Source organism: Dendrobium catenatum, unplaced genomic scaffold (assembly GCF_001605985.2).
Source record: "Dendrobium catenatum unplaced genomic scaffold, ASM160598v2 fragScaff_scaffold_1220, whole genome shotgun sequence".
Lineage (NCBI taxonomy): Eukaryota > Viridiplantae > Streptophyta > Magnoliopsida > Asparagales > Orchidaceae > Dendrobium > Dendrobium catenatum.
In genome coordinates, this window is record NW_021319682.1 from 3,904,655 (window position 1) to 3,922,758 (window position 18,104).

Consider the following 18,104-nt stretch of genomic DNA (forward strand, 5'->3'; position numbering starts at 1 on the left):
ACCAACTTCATAAAACACTGTAATTGTCCTAAACAAACCCTACCACGACAGCTCTGACAATATTTTGAAGCCATAATATTTCACAGGCCTTGAATCTCAATTGCTTGAGCAACTTCACATCATGGTTAAAAAAATTTCTACTTTTTACATTTAGGCTTCGTTTGAGACGATTTTCTTACTGCTTCTTAAAACAACTTTTTTAATTTTTATATTAGAAAATTATTTTAAGAAACAATAAGAAAACCGTATCAAACGGAACCTTAGTCTTTTTGGCCATTTGATTCATAACAAACAACATCACAGTCTAAATTGAACAATTGCATTAATCAAAGCCTTTCAAAATCAATCTTTGTTTAGAGCCGTCACATGCTTACAAATTAGCCTTTCTTCATTCATCTAAAGGAATATGCTTTGTAGATTAATTCAAGGCTAGAGATTTATGAACCAAAATGTTAGTTTTCATCCAAAGATCAAATGCTGCATTGTCGTCGTCAGCTAAAGGAGAGCATGAGCTTTCATTGCAATCTGCAAAATATTTTCCACTAATTCCATTGACCTGTGGGTTTATAGCAATGTAGCATATTGTGGATGCACCCTGTATATATTCAAGAGAGAGAGAGAGAGAGAGAGAAGGATTAGTTATTTAATTCGTAAGTAGATTAGAAGTGAGAATTTGATAGGTAACTGAAACTTTTCTCTGGCAGAAGGTTACAAACCTGTGCTGTTGATTTGAGCAATTTTGACGCTAGGAAAAACACGAGGTCTGCAAATATAGAATCAAATCAGTCGGAGTTATTCTTACAGCTAGGTAGTTCTATTTATTTTTATTTTACATGATATATATAGGAGTTATTTGTTTAGCAATTTTGATGCTGTGAACAGAAAACCTGTGCTGTTTAGTACTATTTATTGCTGTTGCAGCGGCTTTTATTGGAGTAATTTGCATAGTCTTATTTTTTTTCATGTTAGTTTTTTGTTCTCCATAATATTTTTGTGCTCAATTTAAAACAAAATTAGGGAAATAAGTTTTTTCCCCCAAATATTAAAATAAATGCTAGCGAACTTGACTGTCTTTAGGAACATTTTTCTAGTTATTTTGCTTTTCATATCACAATTATAATTTAGATTTTGTTTGGGACAACTTTCTTATTGCTTTCTAGTAGGACAACTTTTCATACTGCTTCTTAAAACAACTTTTTAGTACAAAAATTATAACTTTTATAATAAAATGTTTCTTGATGGAGTAATAAGAAAGCCGTCCCAAACGAGAGAAATTATTATGTGCGGAAACCGAACGCCGAACGTCTTCCGGAGACCAACCAGAATGCACCACATCAGCAGTACTGAGCCGCGGTACCGAGCATGGGTGATGTAGCGCATTCTGATTAGTTTCCAAAGGACGTTCGGCGTCCACACAGAATAATTAATCCCCCAACGAAGCCTTAGTTTGGCTATTAATTTCATGATGCTTTCTGACAGTGTTTCAGAAATTTTTATGATGTGAGCTATTTTTTATAAATATAATAGCTAAGTTATTTTCCTCGATGCACTTTCACAATGAACTTTATAAAAAACTATGACCATCCCAAAAAGATCCTTAATTAAAAGCAAGAAGTGATTACATTTAAGTCCTTAATTCCGCTTTAAGATGTTAATGCAAAAAATAATGTAAGGTCTGCATAACATTGAAGATTAAATCGAAGGACATACCTGTGATCAAGCCTCTATGATCTCTAATTATTCCAGTCTTAACAATCCCTGGATGAACCGAATTGATGGTAACATTTGCATTTCTTTCCTAAACGAAGGATTCAAAGTAAATAAATTAAAAAAGTAAATAAGATTAGCAATACATAGATGAAAACTATTTATAAACCTACGTACGTACTTTAAGCTGTCTTGCCATTTCCTTTGCATGCATTATGTTGGCCAGTTTCGATAGCGCATAAGCACGCGTCCCGTTGTAACTGCAGAAATAATTAATCAGCTACTGAAGTGAAAATAGTTTATAATCAGAATGGGATATGTCTTAAGTAAAGTGATCCTTTTTTTCTAATTTTTTCTTCTTAGAAATCAGCTTATTAAACTGATCTTCATACATCTATGGTTCACTATGTAATAATCTGTACCCGTAGAAATAGAAAGTGATACAAATGATGAGCGATTAAGTAGAGATCGATGATCGCCAAAGCTTCCTGACTTAAGAATATCATTTGATGTTGGGAGAGCACACCTGATCTAAATGACCCTAGTCAATAAGCTCTGACAAAGAAGCCATGGGAACAATAAGACCAAGCACAGCAGTGAGATGCACTACAGGAAAACACTCTATTACCGTAGGATTTTTCGGTTGAGAAAAAAATGTCGGAAAATGCGATGGCAAAACCGGCTAAATATACCCCGGTATATTTTCGGCTTACTGTCCGGCGGAATTTCCGCCATACGAATACCGACATATATTTTGTCGGCTTGTCGTCAAAAAATTAATATGCTCCATCGAAAATTTCGCCAGTTTTCACAGGCTGAATTTCCGACAAAAATTCTCTCGGCTTAAACTCGACGAATTTGTACCGGCGCATTATCTGTCGGTGATCTTTCCGGGAACATTTCTGCCGGAAAAATTTTACCGGTTTAAACTTTTCGAAACGGGAATTATCGTCGGATCATTTTTCTCCGAAATTTCACCGGAAAATCCATATTTCCGGCAGATTTTGATTGTTACCGGTGGATTTAGTCTGTCGGTAACAAGGTATTTTCCTGTAATGATGATAACATAAACTGCCATGAAATACCAGAAGTTTAAGAGCTAAGATAGAGATATGTTAGTGTATCGCCAGGGAAAGGATAGGATTAATTAACTATATATCAGAAATGATGCAATAATGAAAGGCAGGGGAGAGATATACAAAGAGGCGTCTTGCTCTATTTTTGGTGTAGCATCTGAAATAAAATATGATAAAATTTATACCTCTTTAAGAAACAATAAGAAAATCGTCCCAAGTTTTCATAAACAATAAGAAAATCATCCGAAGCGAAACATTAGTAAACTTTAAACTTTATAACAAGATGAACTTCATACCTTTTGGGTAGCAACATATCGTCAAATTTGAATCCTTCTTTGGCGACCCATCTATGAATCACCGACGTTACATTGATTATTCGGCCATGGACGCCTGTCTTGGTTGCCGTTTCAGCCATTTTTCCCAGCAAAAGCTTCGTCAATAAGTAATGACCTGTTATTTCTTAAACGATTAGCTTGTAAGTAATTTATAGTATTGGCTTTTCTTCCATATCAAATAACTATTATGATATATAGAAGTTAATATTAGTTTCTAAACATTATCTAATGGTGCATTTATTCCTTATTCATAAAAATTCGACTTCCACTACCATACCATTGGACATAGTCTTCAGGTCTGAATGGGTTGATTGTGCCAACCCAAAAAATGAATCGTTTAGTTCTCTATGAGGTGTGTATTTGAATTAAATGAAGAATTTTCTATGATCATTTTGGATATTGATCGAATCACTTTCTCAAAAAAATATGAATAAAAAATACAAATTTTTTTAGTTGAAATTTTGAACACTAAGGTTTCGTTTGGGACGATTTTCTTATTTCTTAAATCAACTTTTTAGTAACATTTTTAATTTTTATACTAAAAAATTATTTTAAAAAGTAGTAAAAAAATGTCTCCAAAGGAAACTTAAGTATTAGAATAATATTAGTTGATTTATGTCTAATGTTTTTATTTCCCAAAAAATAGGTCTAATGATTTTTTTCTGACTTAAACAAAAAAAAAAAAAAAAATTTATGCCTTCTGCGTTATGATATAATATGATACCCTACTTTTTTTTTATAAAAGGGAAGTCCGGGCTCAAAGCCATTGGAGTACAGGGGACATGGTGTCAGGGTGTCAATTCGGGTCAACGGGTCAAGTTCGGGTCCAATCCGAGTTGACCCGAGACTAAACGGGTTGATCTGAACCCGACCATTTAGCTAAACAGGTCAGGATTTTCAACCCGGACCCGACCCGTGCGGGTTACCGGGTTGATCCGACCCGAAACTCTAAACCCCAATCTATTGGGCATCTATGAGTTCATCATGTATAAAATACTGGACTTATTTTCTATTTACTTAATCAATCCTCACGATCAAGTAAAGAAGAATGCAATGAATAGCTACATTTTAGAGTTGGGTGCGTACATTCATCCAAACCACCATTTATAGAAGAAAGGAAAGTTGTAAACTTTTACGGAGCTTAAAAAAAAAAAAAAAAGATTGGCTATCTTTTTGGGAAGGCGCTAGATAAAGACTTATAGAAGAAAGAAAATGAGAGACTCGGCCGGTTGACTCCAATGAAAAAAGAAAAAAAAATGTGAGCGCTTTCGTCTTCAATGAGGAATAAGGAACGGAGCTTGAAGAAGCTAGCCTAGCCTATTACATTACTCTTCGGCTTGGAGGAGTAAGAGCTCCGTCCGATTTTGGGTAGGCAATTTCAAAAATTTGCTGCTCCTAAAAAATTTGTTTGCACTATCTTAAAAAGCTTTGTCCACATCTGATTTTGATCCAATTCACACAAGCCCAACCACTTGTTGGAGAAATGGAAATGAAGAGATATTGAAGGAAGTAGAGAAATATATTTTTTTTCTTACCATTTCAACAATACATCATCCCTATTTATACTAGTGGTTACAAGTAGTTCTAGATTTCTCTATAGTCTAGAAACATCTATTTTTAATAAGCATTTACTTCAAAAGAAGAGCATCCTAGAAGGTTCTACATTAATACATAATGGTGGAATAATATAGACAAAGGAATACTCTAGAATGAGAAGCATTAATTTCTAATACCACTTGATGTTTCTCGTGTGCATTATTTTTTCTATCTCGTGTCCAATGTTTCAGCTCTTTGGACTTTGCCTCCCTTGCAACCCATTAAAAATCCTCGCCATATGTGATTCTCTAAAAGCCTAGCACCAGCTTTGTCCACCCTCAAAAGTAAAGTTGGTTCCGCCCTTAGTTTGGAGCTTAAATTGTTAACCAACATATATTGAGTTTGAATCTTGCATGTGCGAATTTGTATTTAATTTGCTAAAAAGTCCCTAAAAAAACATTTAAAAAACACCTATTTTAATTTTCTTTTTATAGGATCAAAATTTTAAAAGTATGAACCGCAGGCCTTGGGGTGGCCAATCGTTGAAATAAAATTCTGGGTGGCTTCTGAAATAAATAAATTTCAAAATTTTAATTTTTTTTGAACGGGAAAATTGCATGGACATCAGGGAAAGTAATTACCCAAGTAATTTGTAGCGAATGTCATCTCGAACTCGTCCTCCGTGAGCTGAAAACTTCGACAAAGCTTCCCGGCATTATTTCTGCATGATTATGAACATTAAGAAAATTAACAAAACGTATCAAAGACAAAATTAACTGTAAAAAAACCAAAACACTTTATTTCTAACTTTATTAATAAAAAATAGTACAATATATAAAGCTATGGTAAGCATCACAATATTTTAGAACATTTCATATAAAATAAAAAAAAAACATATTAGTTTAAAAAACAGGCAGTGATGTCAATATTTGACACGACCCTAAAATCCAATTCGAACCTGACTCAGAAATTTCATGTTTGGGTTGACCCGAACTCAAACCGGGTCTAGTTCGAGTTTGGGTTTTCGACCCGTTTCAAAAATCAGGGTGGGTTCGGGTTGACCCGGAAACCCGGAAATGACCAAGAATGACCCGGTTACCCGCGTCGCATAGCCTACCTCGCTTGCCTACGATGCCATTGTTGCACATCGCTACTCCCTAAGAATCCCCAACTCGATGCTGTCGCACATGCTGCTGTCGTGCCTCGCCGCTACAACTGGTCGTTGCGCGTCGCCACTGCCCGTGATGTCGTGTTGCATTGCTTGCCGCTACCGTTGCCGTCGTCGCTATGTTGTTGTGCATGCCGCTGCGGAACATGAAGCGGGTTGGGTTTGGGTATAAAAACCGACACGTGTTCAAAAATGGGTCGGGTTCGGGTTGACCAAAATAGTACCGTGTCAGTTCCAGGTTCGACCCAAATCCGACTTGTAATCAAAATTGACACCCCTAACACACACAAAGAGAGAGAGAGAGAGAGAGAGAGAGAGAGAGAGAGAGAGAGATAGAGAGAGAGAGAGATGTACATGAGGATATTGAGTGGTAGACCAAGGCTAAGAAAGTTAGAACAGAAGTTTTGTATGGAAGCAAAGGAACTAAGGTCCATCTCCATCACAATGATCTCAGCTCCCGGGCTCTCCCTCTTTATCCTCTTCTTTACTTCTCCAGCTTTCTTCAAATCCCTCGCTGGCATCACCAGCCTCACACCTCTCTTTGCTAGCACTCTCGCTGTCTCCGCTCCAATCCCTGAAGTGGCCCCTACAAGTTATATTACATTAATTAGATAATTTACTTAGTAATTCCATAAACATTAATTATTATAATTAATTCAAGAAATGAAAGGATTTGAAGCAATAAATTAAACAAGCTTATAAATCCATGCATGATGACCATCTTAATTAGCTCTCGAACTTCCTTCAAATTAGATTCTCACTAATGAATGGTCGTCGTACGTACGTAGGATTAGATAATGCTTAATAAACATGCAATGAACAAAACTAGCTATAAAGTTTACCTAAACAAATAATATTTATATGGCCCGGCTTTAGATTTTGATTAGAGCAAAATTAAAAGGGAAGTTCTCCTGCTGGTTTACTAACTAATCTAGCTAGAGATGTGCTAATGATATGATAGATCGACCGTTACAGACCATTCTTCACTAACAGGAATATTAATCCTGATTCTTCAGAAAAGGCAAAATTTTAAAAATAGTATCAGAAAATAATATATATCATAAAAAACTTCATTTTTTTAAATATTTTCATTGTGATTTTCTTATTAAAAAAATATTTTAGACAGTTGTTCTAAAATTCTTACCTTCATAAAATTAACAAGCGTACTGACCTGTGATAATGGCTGTGAGGTGAGAAGGAGAGATGCCTTCTGTAACTTGCTCCGCAGTGGTTAGAACCAAAGCCATTAGGCCCTGCAATGCCCATAATATACCTCAATGCATCAGTGATGCTGAACTCCAACTTAGACCAGATATAAGAACCAAACACCAATCTGGAAATCCATTTCAAGAAACTGATCATAGCTATCTGCATCACAGTAAACTCAATCACCACCCTCTCGATCCGATCCCTTCTTCTGTTCTTATTGCCATTTATATATCTTTGTACGAGCTTCACATGCCATGCATGATAATAGCTTATATAAGCCAAACTAATTATGATATGGGTCTAAAGTAGGTCTGCCAAAAAAGTTTTTCGTTTGTGAACTGATCGTGTTCAGATCACTAAAAAACTCTTATTAGATTTTGTTCGTTAAGTGAGTGAACTGAAACTGAACAATTTGTTTTGTGCTCTTTTTCTTAGTGAACTAAACACAATTAGAGCTTTCATTTGATCGTGTTGGACTTGTTATTAATTTATATATATATATATATAACGATTACATTATGTTTAACTCTTTAGTTATTCAAAATTGGCCCATATTAGCTTAAAAACGAAAGAGCTAAACAAAACACGGTCTTCACAAACATTTTCTCTGAACTCACAGCTTAGGCTTCGTTTGGGGTGGCTTTCTTACTGCGTCTTAAAGCAGCTTTGTAGTACAAATTTTTTGTACTGCAAAGCAACTTTAAGAAGCAGTAAGAAAGCCGTCCCAAACAAAGCCTTAATGTAAAGGCTAATTAACGGGCATATCCAGTAGCAGAAGTGAAGCTTGACTTGTCGACCTTGAAAAGAGAGAGAGAGAGAGAGAGAGAGAGAGAGAGAGAGAGAGAGAGAGATAGAGAGAGAGAGAGATGTACATGAGGATATTGAGTGGTAGACCAAGGCTAAGAAAGTTAGAACAGAAGTTTTGTATGGAAGCAAAGGAACTAAGGTCCATCTCCATCACAATGATCTCAGCTCCCGGGCTCTCCCTCTTTATCCTCTTCTTTACTTCTCCAGCTTTCTTCAAATCCCTCGCTGGCATCACCAGCCTCACACCTCTCTTTGCTAGCACTCTCGCTGTCTCCGCTCCAATCCCTGAAGTGGCCCCTACAAGTTATATTACATTAATTAGATAATTTACTTAGTAATTCCATAAACATTAATTATTATAATTAATTCAAGAAATGAAAGGATTTGAAGCAATAAATTAAACAAGCTTATAAATCCATGCATGATGACCATCTTAATTAGCTCTCGAACTTCCTTCAAATTAGATTCTCACTAATGAATGGTCGTCGTACGTATGTAGGATTAGATAATGCTTAATAAACATGCAATGAACAAAACTAGCTATAAAGTTTACCTAAATAAATAATATTTATATGGCCCGGCTTTAGATTTTGATTAGAGCAAAATTAAAAGGGAAGTTCTCCTGCTGGTTTACTAACTAATCTAGCTAGAGATGTGCTAATGATATGATAGATCGACCGTTACAGACCATTCTTCACTAACAGGAATATTAATCCTGATCCTTCTGAAAAGGCAAAAATTAAAAATAATATCATAAAATAATATATTTCATAAAAAATTTCATTTTTTAAAATATTTTCATCGTGATTTTCTTATTAAAAAAAATATTTTAGACCGTTGTTCTTCATAAAATTAACTGGCGTACTGACCTGTGATAATGGCTGTGAGATGAGAAGGAGAGATGCCTTCTGTAACTTGCTCCGCAGTGGAGTTAGAACCAAAGCCATTAGGCCCTGCAATGCCCATAATATACCTCAATGCATCAGTGATGCTGAACTCCAACTTAGACCAAATATAAGAACCAAACACCAATCTGGAAATCCATTGCATGAAACTGATCATAGCTATCTGCATCACAGTAAACTCATCAACCACAAAGCACTTAATCACCACCCTCTCCGATCCCTTCTTCTATTCTTATTGTCATTTATATATCTTTGTACGAGCTTCACATGCCATGCATGATAATAGCTTATATAAGCCAAACTAATTATGAGATGGGTATAAAGTTGGTCTGCCAAAAAAGTTTTTTGATTGCGAACCGATCGTGTTCAGATCACTAAAAAACTCTTATTAGATTTTGTTAGTTAAGTGAGTGAGTTGAAACTGAACCATTCAATTAGAACTTTCATTTGATCGTGTTGGACTCGTTATTAATTTATATATATAGCGATTACATTATGTTTAACTCTTTAGTTATTCAAAATTGGCCCATATTAGCTTAAAAATGAAAGAGCTAAACAAAACACGATCTTCACAAACATTTTCTCTAAACTCGCAGCTTAGGCGTCGTTTGGGGTGGCTTTCTTACTGCGTCTTAAAGCAGCTTTGTAGTACAATTTTTTTGTACTGCAAAGCTACTTTAAGAAGCAGTAAGAAAGCCGTCCCAAACAAAGCCTTAATGTAAAGGCTAATTAACGGGCATATCCAGTAGCAGAAGTGAAGCTTGACTTGTCGACCTTGAGAGAAAGGCTGGGAGTTCAAAACTGTGGGGTCTATTGGTTCTCAAATTGGCAGGCAGAGCGTATGATTCCTGCTAAAGTGGTCGCCAGCAGAGCTGGGACGATTTATTCTGCAGCGCAACTTGACTTCTTGAGAAGAGGAATTAGGAAAAAAAAGAATATAAGATGAAGCTGTATTTATTGCATTGTGAATCTGAATTTTAAAAATAGAAGGAAAATTGATCAAGTTATAATTTCTACAGGTCCTCAAGATCAGAGAATTTTATTTAAGCTTAGTTCATTAAAAGTTATTCTTTGTGTTAATGATTAATGAAATCTATAGCCAATGCAATGCTGATTATATCACAACAATTTTCTAGAAAAAGTTCCTTCTTTGTGACAATGCATCCATTCAATTTGATTCTAGAAAAGCTCCTCCATGCTACAAGTAGTTAATTTGGATTAGAATTGATGGTCAAAATTATACATATTTTTATTATGTACGCATAAAATAAAGTTGATGACAAATATATATTAATTTGAATGGATGTAAATAGAATTTCTATATATGGGTAAAACAAAGTAATTAAATAAAATATTTAGTGGGTCCTACCTTGAGTCCTCTAATCATAAAAAGATGCCTCAAAACTTTATGCTTAGTTGATTCTATAAGCCAAGTTTTTTTATTATTTATATTTTCAGGCCTTTGTGATTATATTAGATCACAGTTCTCTTCATACTTTTCATAATTTATTTTGGTGATAAATAATTTCTTATATTTGCTCAACCCTATTATATATACCACAATCTATTAGAGAAAGATAAAACATAACAGATCGAAATAAAACTGAAATCAAACAATAGATTTTTTTTTTTCTTTATGTTTGGTCGTCTTGTTATGAAACTCTGTGTCTGTATCGCTGTCCCGACAAAATAGATTAAAGCTAGCTAGCAATCTCCAGGGGCTCAAAATTTTGAAGGCACGGCAAAAAGAACCGACCAGCTTTTAAACTTTGGGTCAAATCACAGTAATGAACGTACGTTGAAATCACAGCATGGGGACTTCAGGGCAAGCTGATTCGCCAATAAGTGAACGGCATACCAGCCATGCAAAACAAAAAGACCTCAGCCTCCATAAATTTTATGTGCAGAGAGGCTGGATGCAGAACGTCGTCTAGAGATCAATCAGAATGCTCCACATCAGCGGTATCGAGCTGTACCGAGTAGTACCAAGTCGCAGTACCGAGCACAGTATGACGTGTCACATTTTAGTTGATCTTCGGACGGCGTTCGGTGTCCGCACATAATAATTTTTCCTAAGTCTCATAACAACAATAAATTTTATCAACACAATGAATAACTTTTCTGATATACTGTATAGCTTGTCCCTCTTTCTTCTTCTGCATGCCTTCTTTCTGGACGACTAATGTCTTTATCTGTCAGCTCAAAGGCCAACCATAGATAAAAGCATTTGCCACACCTTTGATCAGTTAGCTCTTCTCATTCAACTGCTTGGAAGTATGAATACTTTTTTTTTTTTTTGGGAAAATGGGTGAGTTGAAAACTTTCTTGTATAAGTTTAGATCCTTTCAATTATGGTACGCAATTTATTTTGTCTCGATCATCTATTTTACTATAGATGATTAGGATTTATTTCATCATTTTTTAAAAAAGTTACTTAATTAATATATGATGAATTTAATTCCAATTATTCATAGTAGAATACCTGATCGAAAGGATTTGAAATATGTTTATATGATAGTTAATGACCATATGATTCTTTAAAATCAATAAATTAATCAGTAGTTACTATATAGCTAGTTTAATTTATTTTAACTAACCTTGATATTCAATCCTATTTTGTAGATAGATATATTTTTCAACTTAGATAAATAGAAGATATCTCATTAGAAATAAAATATTTTATATGTTTGCTTAGAGCTAATGTTTTGCATATCAAATTAAGAAAATGGGTGAATAAATCTACAATTTTTATTTTGGGAATGTTTGGTTTGAAGCAAAATAGGTATAAAGTATTCAAAACATAGGGGTTTTGAGAATATTGATGTTTGGTTTGAAGTAAAATAAATGCGTGTAAAATTTTGATGTATTTGAAATACTTCATATAGTGCAAGTTTAGTGTATTTAGAATTTGTCTGATTTATGCGATTTCTAAATACACGATAAATTCATTGTCATTACAACCACCTATCGCCAGGCAATTGCCACCGTCGTCGCCAGAGTTCAGAGTTTGATCCGTTATAGGTATTTTATACTTTTGATTTTTGTACAGTCATGACTTTTCTGTTATGCTTTCCTTCTGTCTGAAATCCATGAGCTGTATTTGTATATGATTCTTTTGAGGAAGAAAAGATAGACGATCTGTTCCACTGTATTTTGATGTTATAGTAGCTCTGTGTGTCTGTTTATGTGTATAATGCTTGGAAGAAAGTTCTGAAACAAATTCCAAAGCCAGATCCTGGAATCAGTTCAGTCAGATTGAGTCTGGCCATGACCTATTGCGAGCGGGATCCGTCCCGGTCGGGTTGGGTCGTGACACGCTAGGCCTCTACCACCCCCGCCACCATAGGCCACAATCGCTAGCTGTCTCCATCAACTAGTTACCAACAGGTCCAACACCACCCTCGCCACAAACCACTAACCATCACTATCTTTGTATTTTACATCATACTCATTTTACTTCAAGCCAAATAAAAAAATAATTGATGTGAAACAATCCATGTGAAAAGTGATTTGCTTAAAGAAGTTTGCACGTTTAGATTTAGAGGCAATAATAAGTAAGATCTTATGCGGAATTGAACGATAAGATAAATATTAAGTGGTACTTAGCTTAGGTTAATTCACATGCATAGAAGTTAAATTCAAAAGATAGCCAACTTAATCCAACATAGCATGCATGTATAGTTCCAATAATAGATTCCAATACTAACAATAAGATTAGTCTATGAAAGACCCCTCACACAACTCTTCCTATTACTAGGTTCTAGCGGCGAATAATTGACATGATCTTCATGAATCCATTAATAACCATAAATGAAAAGTAAACTAGGAAGATAAGAGCGTTAGGAAAAAATTTTCACCCAAGGAATGAAGTCATACAACGTTCCGGTGGTGCTTTGATGGTTGGATCAGAAGTAGGTGGTGCTTGAAAGCTCCTTGGATGACTTGGACAACCACAATACAGCACGTTACCCTTTCTGGAATTCCGGGACAGCAAATTTTGGTCTTCCAAAGTGCTGGACAGCTGGATATCTTTGCTGGCATAAATGACAGCAAGCTGGTCTACTTAAAACAGCAGTTATAAGGCCTCCAGTTGTTGTGGATGCAATGACAACGGCTAGAATTTTCTGGCTGCAGGCTTAAGAGGTAGGAAACTCAATATTTTAAGGAGTTTGGGGAAGGATTTAGTGGAGGGAAGCCAACGCATGAGCCTAGGGAAATTTCGGCCAGCAGCTATGGAGGATTTCAAACGGGAATTAAATTTCAGAAATAACAGAAATAGGAAAACCATGTGGGGGGGGAGGGAGAGGATCCGTTTCAAATTTCAGATTTTGAAATCTGAAATTAGAATTGATGAAATTTGGAATTAACTATGTGAGAGGAGCCATTAAAGAGGTATTTAAGTGGTCGTGATGTGGCAGTTAAATAAAAACAATTAGGGAGAGGTGGCCGGCCATAGGGAGAGAGAGAGAGGCTTGGTATTAACTCTCATGGGGCCCCCAATTTAATCACAGATTTTATTCAAAAACCTGGACGAAAATTCCATGTTTCAATTAAGAGGAAAGTTTCCTAATGTATGGCCCTCAATTGAATTGATTGAAATTTCAAGTTGGATGGGAATACCATTAGGAAGATTGCCAAAAATCAGGGATTTAACTTAGGAAAGTTAATTATGTTTCATGGGGAGGTTTGAAATTTCAAATTTCAAACCCTATGAAGGTAGGCCGGCGGCAATGAGGAGGAGAGAGAGGGGTTAGGGGGGAAGATTCAATGCTTTCCAAATAAGTGAGATCAAGTAAGAGGGAAACTAATAGCTCCACTCCCAATGAAATTTGAATTGGATTTAAATTTAAAATCTTTTATTATTTGGAATTTTGCAAATATGGAAAGTTTTGAATTTCAAATTTTGAAATTCAAAATTTGGTAACTTCTTTATTTATTGCTAGGCCACAATCAAGGAGCCATTATGATGATTGACTTCTTCATCATGGCTTGGGGAAAGGTGGTGGCTGGCGGCCAAAGGAGGAGGAGGGGGCTTGCCGTCGGGTGTAGGGGTTTCTTGATGGAGCTTGGGTTGTAGTGGAGGAAGCTAGTGGATAAAGCGGTGGATGATTAATTGAATCTCGGGTAGCTTGGCATGGAGAGTAGGAAAACAGGAGCTGGAGAAGAAAACAATAAGATAAAGTAAACCACGAGTCGAGGACGCTTCCAACGACTGACGGGTATTACTTTTGCCCTCACCTTGGGCTTTCCATAGAACTCACACAGAGATATAGGACAGTTGAACTCACAAAGAGATCAAGAAAATATGAACACACAAAGAGAAGAATTTCATTTTCAATAATCATCATCCCTTTCCAAGAGAAAGGAGAAGGCTTAAATAGCCAAATACATGAAGGAAAATAAAAGACACAATTGCCCCTAGGGCAAACATAAGACAAAGCCCTCAAGTGAGGGTAGAAAGGGAAAAGTACAAATAACAAATCAAATACATCAAAATAAATATGCACGATCGTAACCATTGATCCTCGATTCCTCATCAATAATAATAATCACTTACATTTATTTTGCATTCATCTAATTAATTTCAAAACATTTTAAATACAATATATTCTTTTTACATTGCATTTTTTTTTCAACCAACCAAATAACCCCTTAGTCAAAATATTTTATTGATATTTAATTTATCTTATATTTGCATAAACAATATATTTTTAATACGCTTAAACATGGAATTGGTATAAAAATTTTTTAAAAAAAAATTGATAATAATATTTCGATTAAAATTTGATCTGAATGAGTCTCAAAGTGGTCAAATTTATTTTAAAATGTCATTGAATCCATAATTGTTGCGTCCAGGAGTGTTCGCAGCGGTAGAGAAATATAAATTTCATCGTCTTAGCGTTGTACGAAAATCTGGCACACAATCAGATAAGAGGGAGGGTCTAGCATTTATGAGACACCAGGATTTTTACGTGGAAAACACTTGAAAAGGGGGAAAAACCACGAGGCCTAGCCCAATTTGAATGAATCCACTAGTATTGCAGTCGATTACAAATGAGGCTCTTCCTTGGGAGAAGGCCTTAGCTTGACGTACATTTTATAGAGTACATTACATGATATGAATATAAAGAATCACTATTGACATGTTCGTTTGGTCGGAAGGACCGTAGTCGGTGGGCGACGGAGGTTGGAGGACTTGTAGTCGGTGGGCGACGTAAGTCAGGAGGACAGTAGTCGGCTGGCGACGGAGGTCGGAAGGACTGTAGTCGGCGGGCGACTTAAGTCAGGAGGACCGTAGTCGATGGGCGACATAGGTCGAAAAGATTGTAGTCAATGGGCGACATAAGTTAGAAGGACCGTAGTCGACGGGCGACGGAGGTCGAAAAGACTGTAGTCGGTGGGTGACATAAGTCAGGAGGACCGTAGTCGGCGGGCGGAGGAGGTTGAAAGAACTATTCGGTGGGCGACATAAGTTAGGAGGACCGTAGTCGGCGGGCGAAGGAGGTCAGAAAGACTGTAGTCTGACGACGAAGATCAAAAGGACAGCGTCAGGTAGAAGTCCAATAATGGAAAGAAATCCATCTTCACGTAGACGTCCAGCGAAGTCCAATAACCGGTAGAAGTCCGGCATCGGGTAGAAAATTGGCGAAGAGTGAAAGTCCGACGTCTGGTAGAAGTCCGACGTCTGTTGGTGGCAGAGGAGAACTCCGGCTTCATTTGGGCGGAGTTTCGACGTCAAGAGGGAACTCTGTTTCAAATTGGGAAGAATTTCAGCATCATGTGGAAGTTGGACAGAATTCCTGCGTTCTCCCGAATATCACGCAGAATTCTGGCTTGTTCGGGCGGCAGGACGAACTCCGGCGGTGGTCAGGAGGAGAGGATTCTCCCTTTCCCCTTTTTCTTCTTCTTTCCTTCTTCTTCTCTCTCTTCACTTGAGTCCCCCTTGTGAAGAATGAGGGCTCTATTTATAGTTTTTCTGGAGTGACATAGCTTCGTAAATAGGTGTGAGATCGGGGACGAATAGGAAGTGGTTTGAATGGACGGCCGATATTGAACCCTTCGATCGTGCACCGTTCATTGGACATTTGGAAACTTTAATGATGCCGGAATTTGGCGATCTTGGGCTCGTTGGATTTGTCTTGTCGAGCCGTTCGATTCGAGTATAAGCTCGTTAAAATCAGAGACCGTTTGGTAACTCAAATTGCGGTTTGAACCTTCCAACAGTGCTTTGGGTCCTTGATTCGGACCCATTTGGGCTCGGATTGGGTCGAATTTGGTGTCGTTGGGTTTGTATTTCCGAGACGCTCAGTTTGACTGCAAGTTTGCTGAAATCGGAGTTCAGGTGCTTCCGAATTTAATTTTTGAAGTTTCCAACTTGAGTTTTGCACCGAGATTCGTGCCCGATCAAGATAATTTCGTGATGACGTATCAATAATAAAATAAATAAAATATCGTAACCAAATTTTCTATTGAAATTTGTTCAAAGGCCATAGCATTTTCCTTTACCTAAAGCAAGCTAGAACCCCTTGCCTACCTACTACTACGAACAATAATTCACATATGCTTTTAATTCACTGTTCATCATGATCTTAGAAACAAGGAAAGTTGAGCGTTAAAAGTGCTCCCTACTGTTCATCAAAGCTTCAGTAGACCACGCCAGAACATATCAAATTGATCAAGCAGCACTAAGCAAGCAATAAAGCGTTGTAGGTCAGAACCTGTCCACGTCTCGCCCTGCAAAGCAGCTATGGATATGGAGAAAAGGCCCTTCATACTTCTTACATGCATCCGCTCTACTTTTCCTTTTACATATTCCTAATTAACAAGCTGTAATTACTATGGGAATTCTTTGGGGTATTTTGATATTCTTCCAATTTTTATTGATTATTGAATAAGTTAATTTAAGGGATCGTGGTTACGATCATCATCAGGGCAACGGTGGCAACCGGTAAGTGATTGATGATAATGGACGTGACGGCCAACCATGATACTTTTAAAGATACTCAAAATATTTTAAAATTATTTTGAGCTATTTTAAAAAATACTTCAAGTTATTTTTAAATATAAAAGGTTAAAATAATTGAAAATACACTAAATAAATATATATTTAAAAATATAAATGATACAAATCGACTTTATTAAGAGTATTATTGGATTTGATAAAACACCTAGCTTGGATTACCTCAAATTTCTTTAAGGATATTTGGTACATTATGGCAAACTCTTTCATTATATAGTTTATGTATTTCTTCTCCGCTGCTACCTCCCCAATCATGTCAAACACGAGCATTGAGACTTAGACTTCGTTTGGGACGGCTTTTTTATTGCTTTCTAAAACGGAGTTTTAATACAAAAATAAAAAACGAAGCCTTAATATATATATAATTGTTCAAGATAACGGGTATTTTAAATGCCCAACCCATGAGAAAGAAAAGGAATAAGGGGCTATTTCATCGCAAGTAATTAGAATTCAGGATCTTGAAAATATAATATAAAGTCAATACAATCTATTTGAAATTTATGAGATTTTTTAAAATTAATTGAATTTAATAAACAGAAAACAAAAAAATTAAAAAAAGAATAAACTAACGTAAGGAACAGAGCGATGTGGAGTTGTGGAACGACGCTCGCGACCATTGGCTTTCGAACCCACAATGACAAGGTTGCAGGCGCAGTTGGCGTCACGATTGCAAGAGCATTGGCGGAGCGTCGCCATCGCGGGAGCGTTGCACTACAGGTCACGGTTGCAAGTTCGACGAGGTCACGTAGGGCCGCGATGGACTCGACGAGTTCGCAGGTGGCGTTACGAAGCTGTGAAATCACGAGTGTGAGGTCGCAATCGGTTCTTATTTGCTTCCGCGATATGTTTTTGAACCAATAGGAAAATTTATGATTCCTCAAATTTTTATTTTGAGTTTATTTTACTTTCAATCAAACACTTTAAAATATAAAACCCCATACTCGAAATACAACATACACAACGCCTCGAATTTAGCCCATAAATGGCCGATGTTGCCCGCTTCAAAGAAATTAGAAATAAGGGCTCGTCCAAGCATGTGAAAGGAACGCTATCATGCCGATCCCACAGTACAGATAAATGAGGTTTTGAGCTAGGCAGTTAGTCAAATGTTATAGGCTCATAAAATGGAGAGATTATTCTGTGCGGACATAAGCCACAACTTACCGTCCAGAGGTCAATCAAGTGCGGCCACGTCATTTAATACCGAGCAGTACCGAGCAATACCGAGCCACGGTACCCAGTAGGGGTGACGTGACGCATTTTTATTAGGGTCTGGATGACTTTTGGTGTCTGCACCTAATAATATTACCATAAAATGAGTATAACACACAGCTCATCTTG

At 36.6% G+C, this 18,104-nt stretch overlaps 1 protein-coding gene across 1 annotated transcript; it reads right to left on the bottom strand.

Annotated features, from left to right (window-relative positions):
* Window positions 1-418: 418 nt before the first annotated feature.
* LOC114580705 (short-chain dehydrogenase TIC 32, chloroplastic-like) lies at window positions 419-17,459 on the bottom strand. The gene is made up of 10 exons (XM_028699120.1): window positions 17,334-17,459; window positions 8,708-8,906; window positions 7,904-8,135; window positions 5,296-5,375; window positions 3,080-3,233; window positions 2,387-2,389; window positions 1,889-1,967; window positions 1,711-1,798; window positions 717-763; window positions 419-595 (listed from the first exon to the last, which is right to left on the bottom strand). The coding sequence occupies exons 1-10, from the start codon at window positions 17,457-17,459 to the stop codon at window positions 419-421; spliced, it is 1,185 nt and encodes a 394-aa protein (XP_028554953.1).
* Between the last annotated feature and the right edge of the window lie 645 nt (window positions 17,460-18,104).

Coding starts and splice junctions, on each gene's coding strand:
- LOC114580705 (XM_028699120.1), bottom strand. CDS start 17,459: ATGGCGACGCTCCGCCAATGCTCTTGCAATCGTGACGCCAACTGCGCC. Junction 8,907..17,333: donor CACATCGCTCTGTTCCTTAC/GTTAGTTTATTC, acceptor ACTGTGATGCAG/ATAGCTATGATCAGTTTCAT. Junction 5,376..7,903: donor CTACCACTCAATATCCTCAT/GTACATCTCTCT, acceptor ATAATCATGCAG/AAATAATGCCGGGAAGCTTT.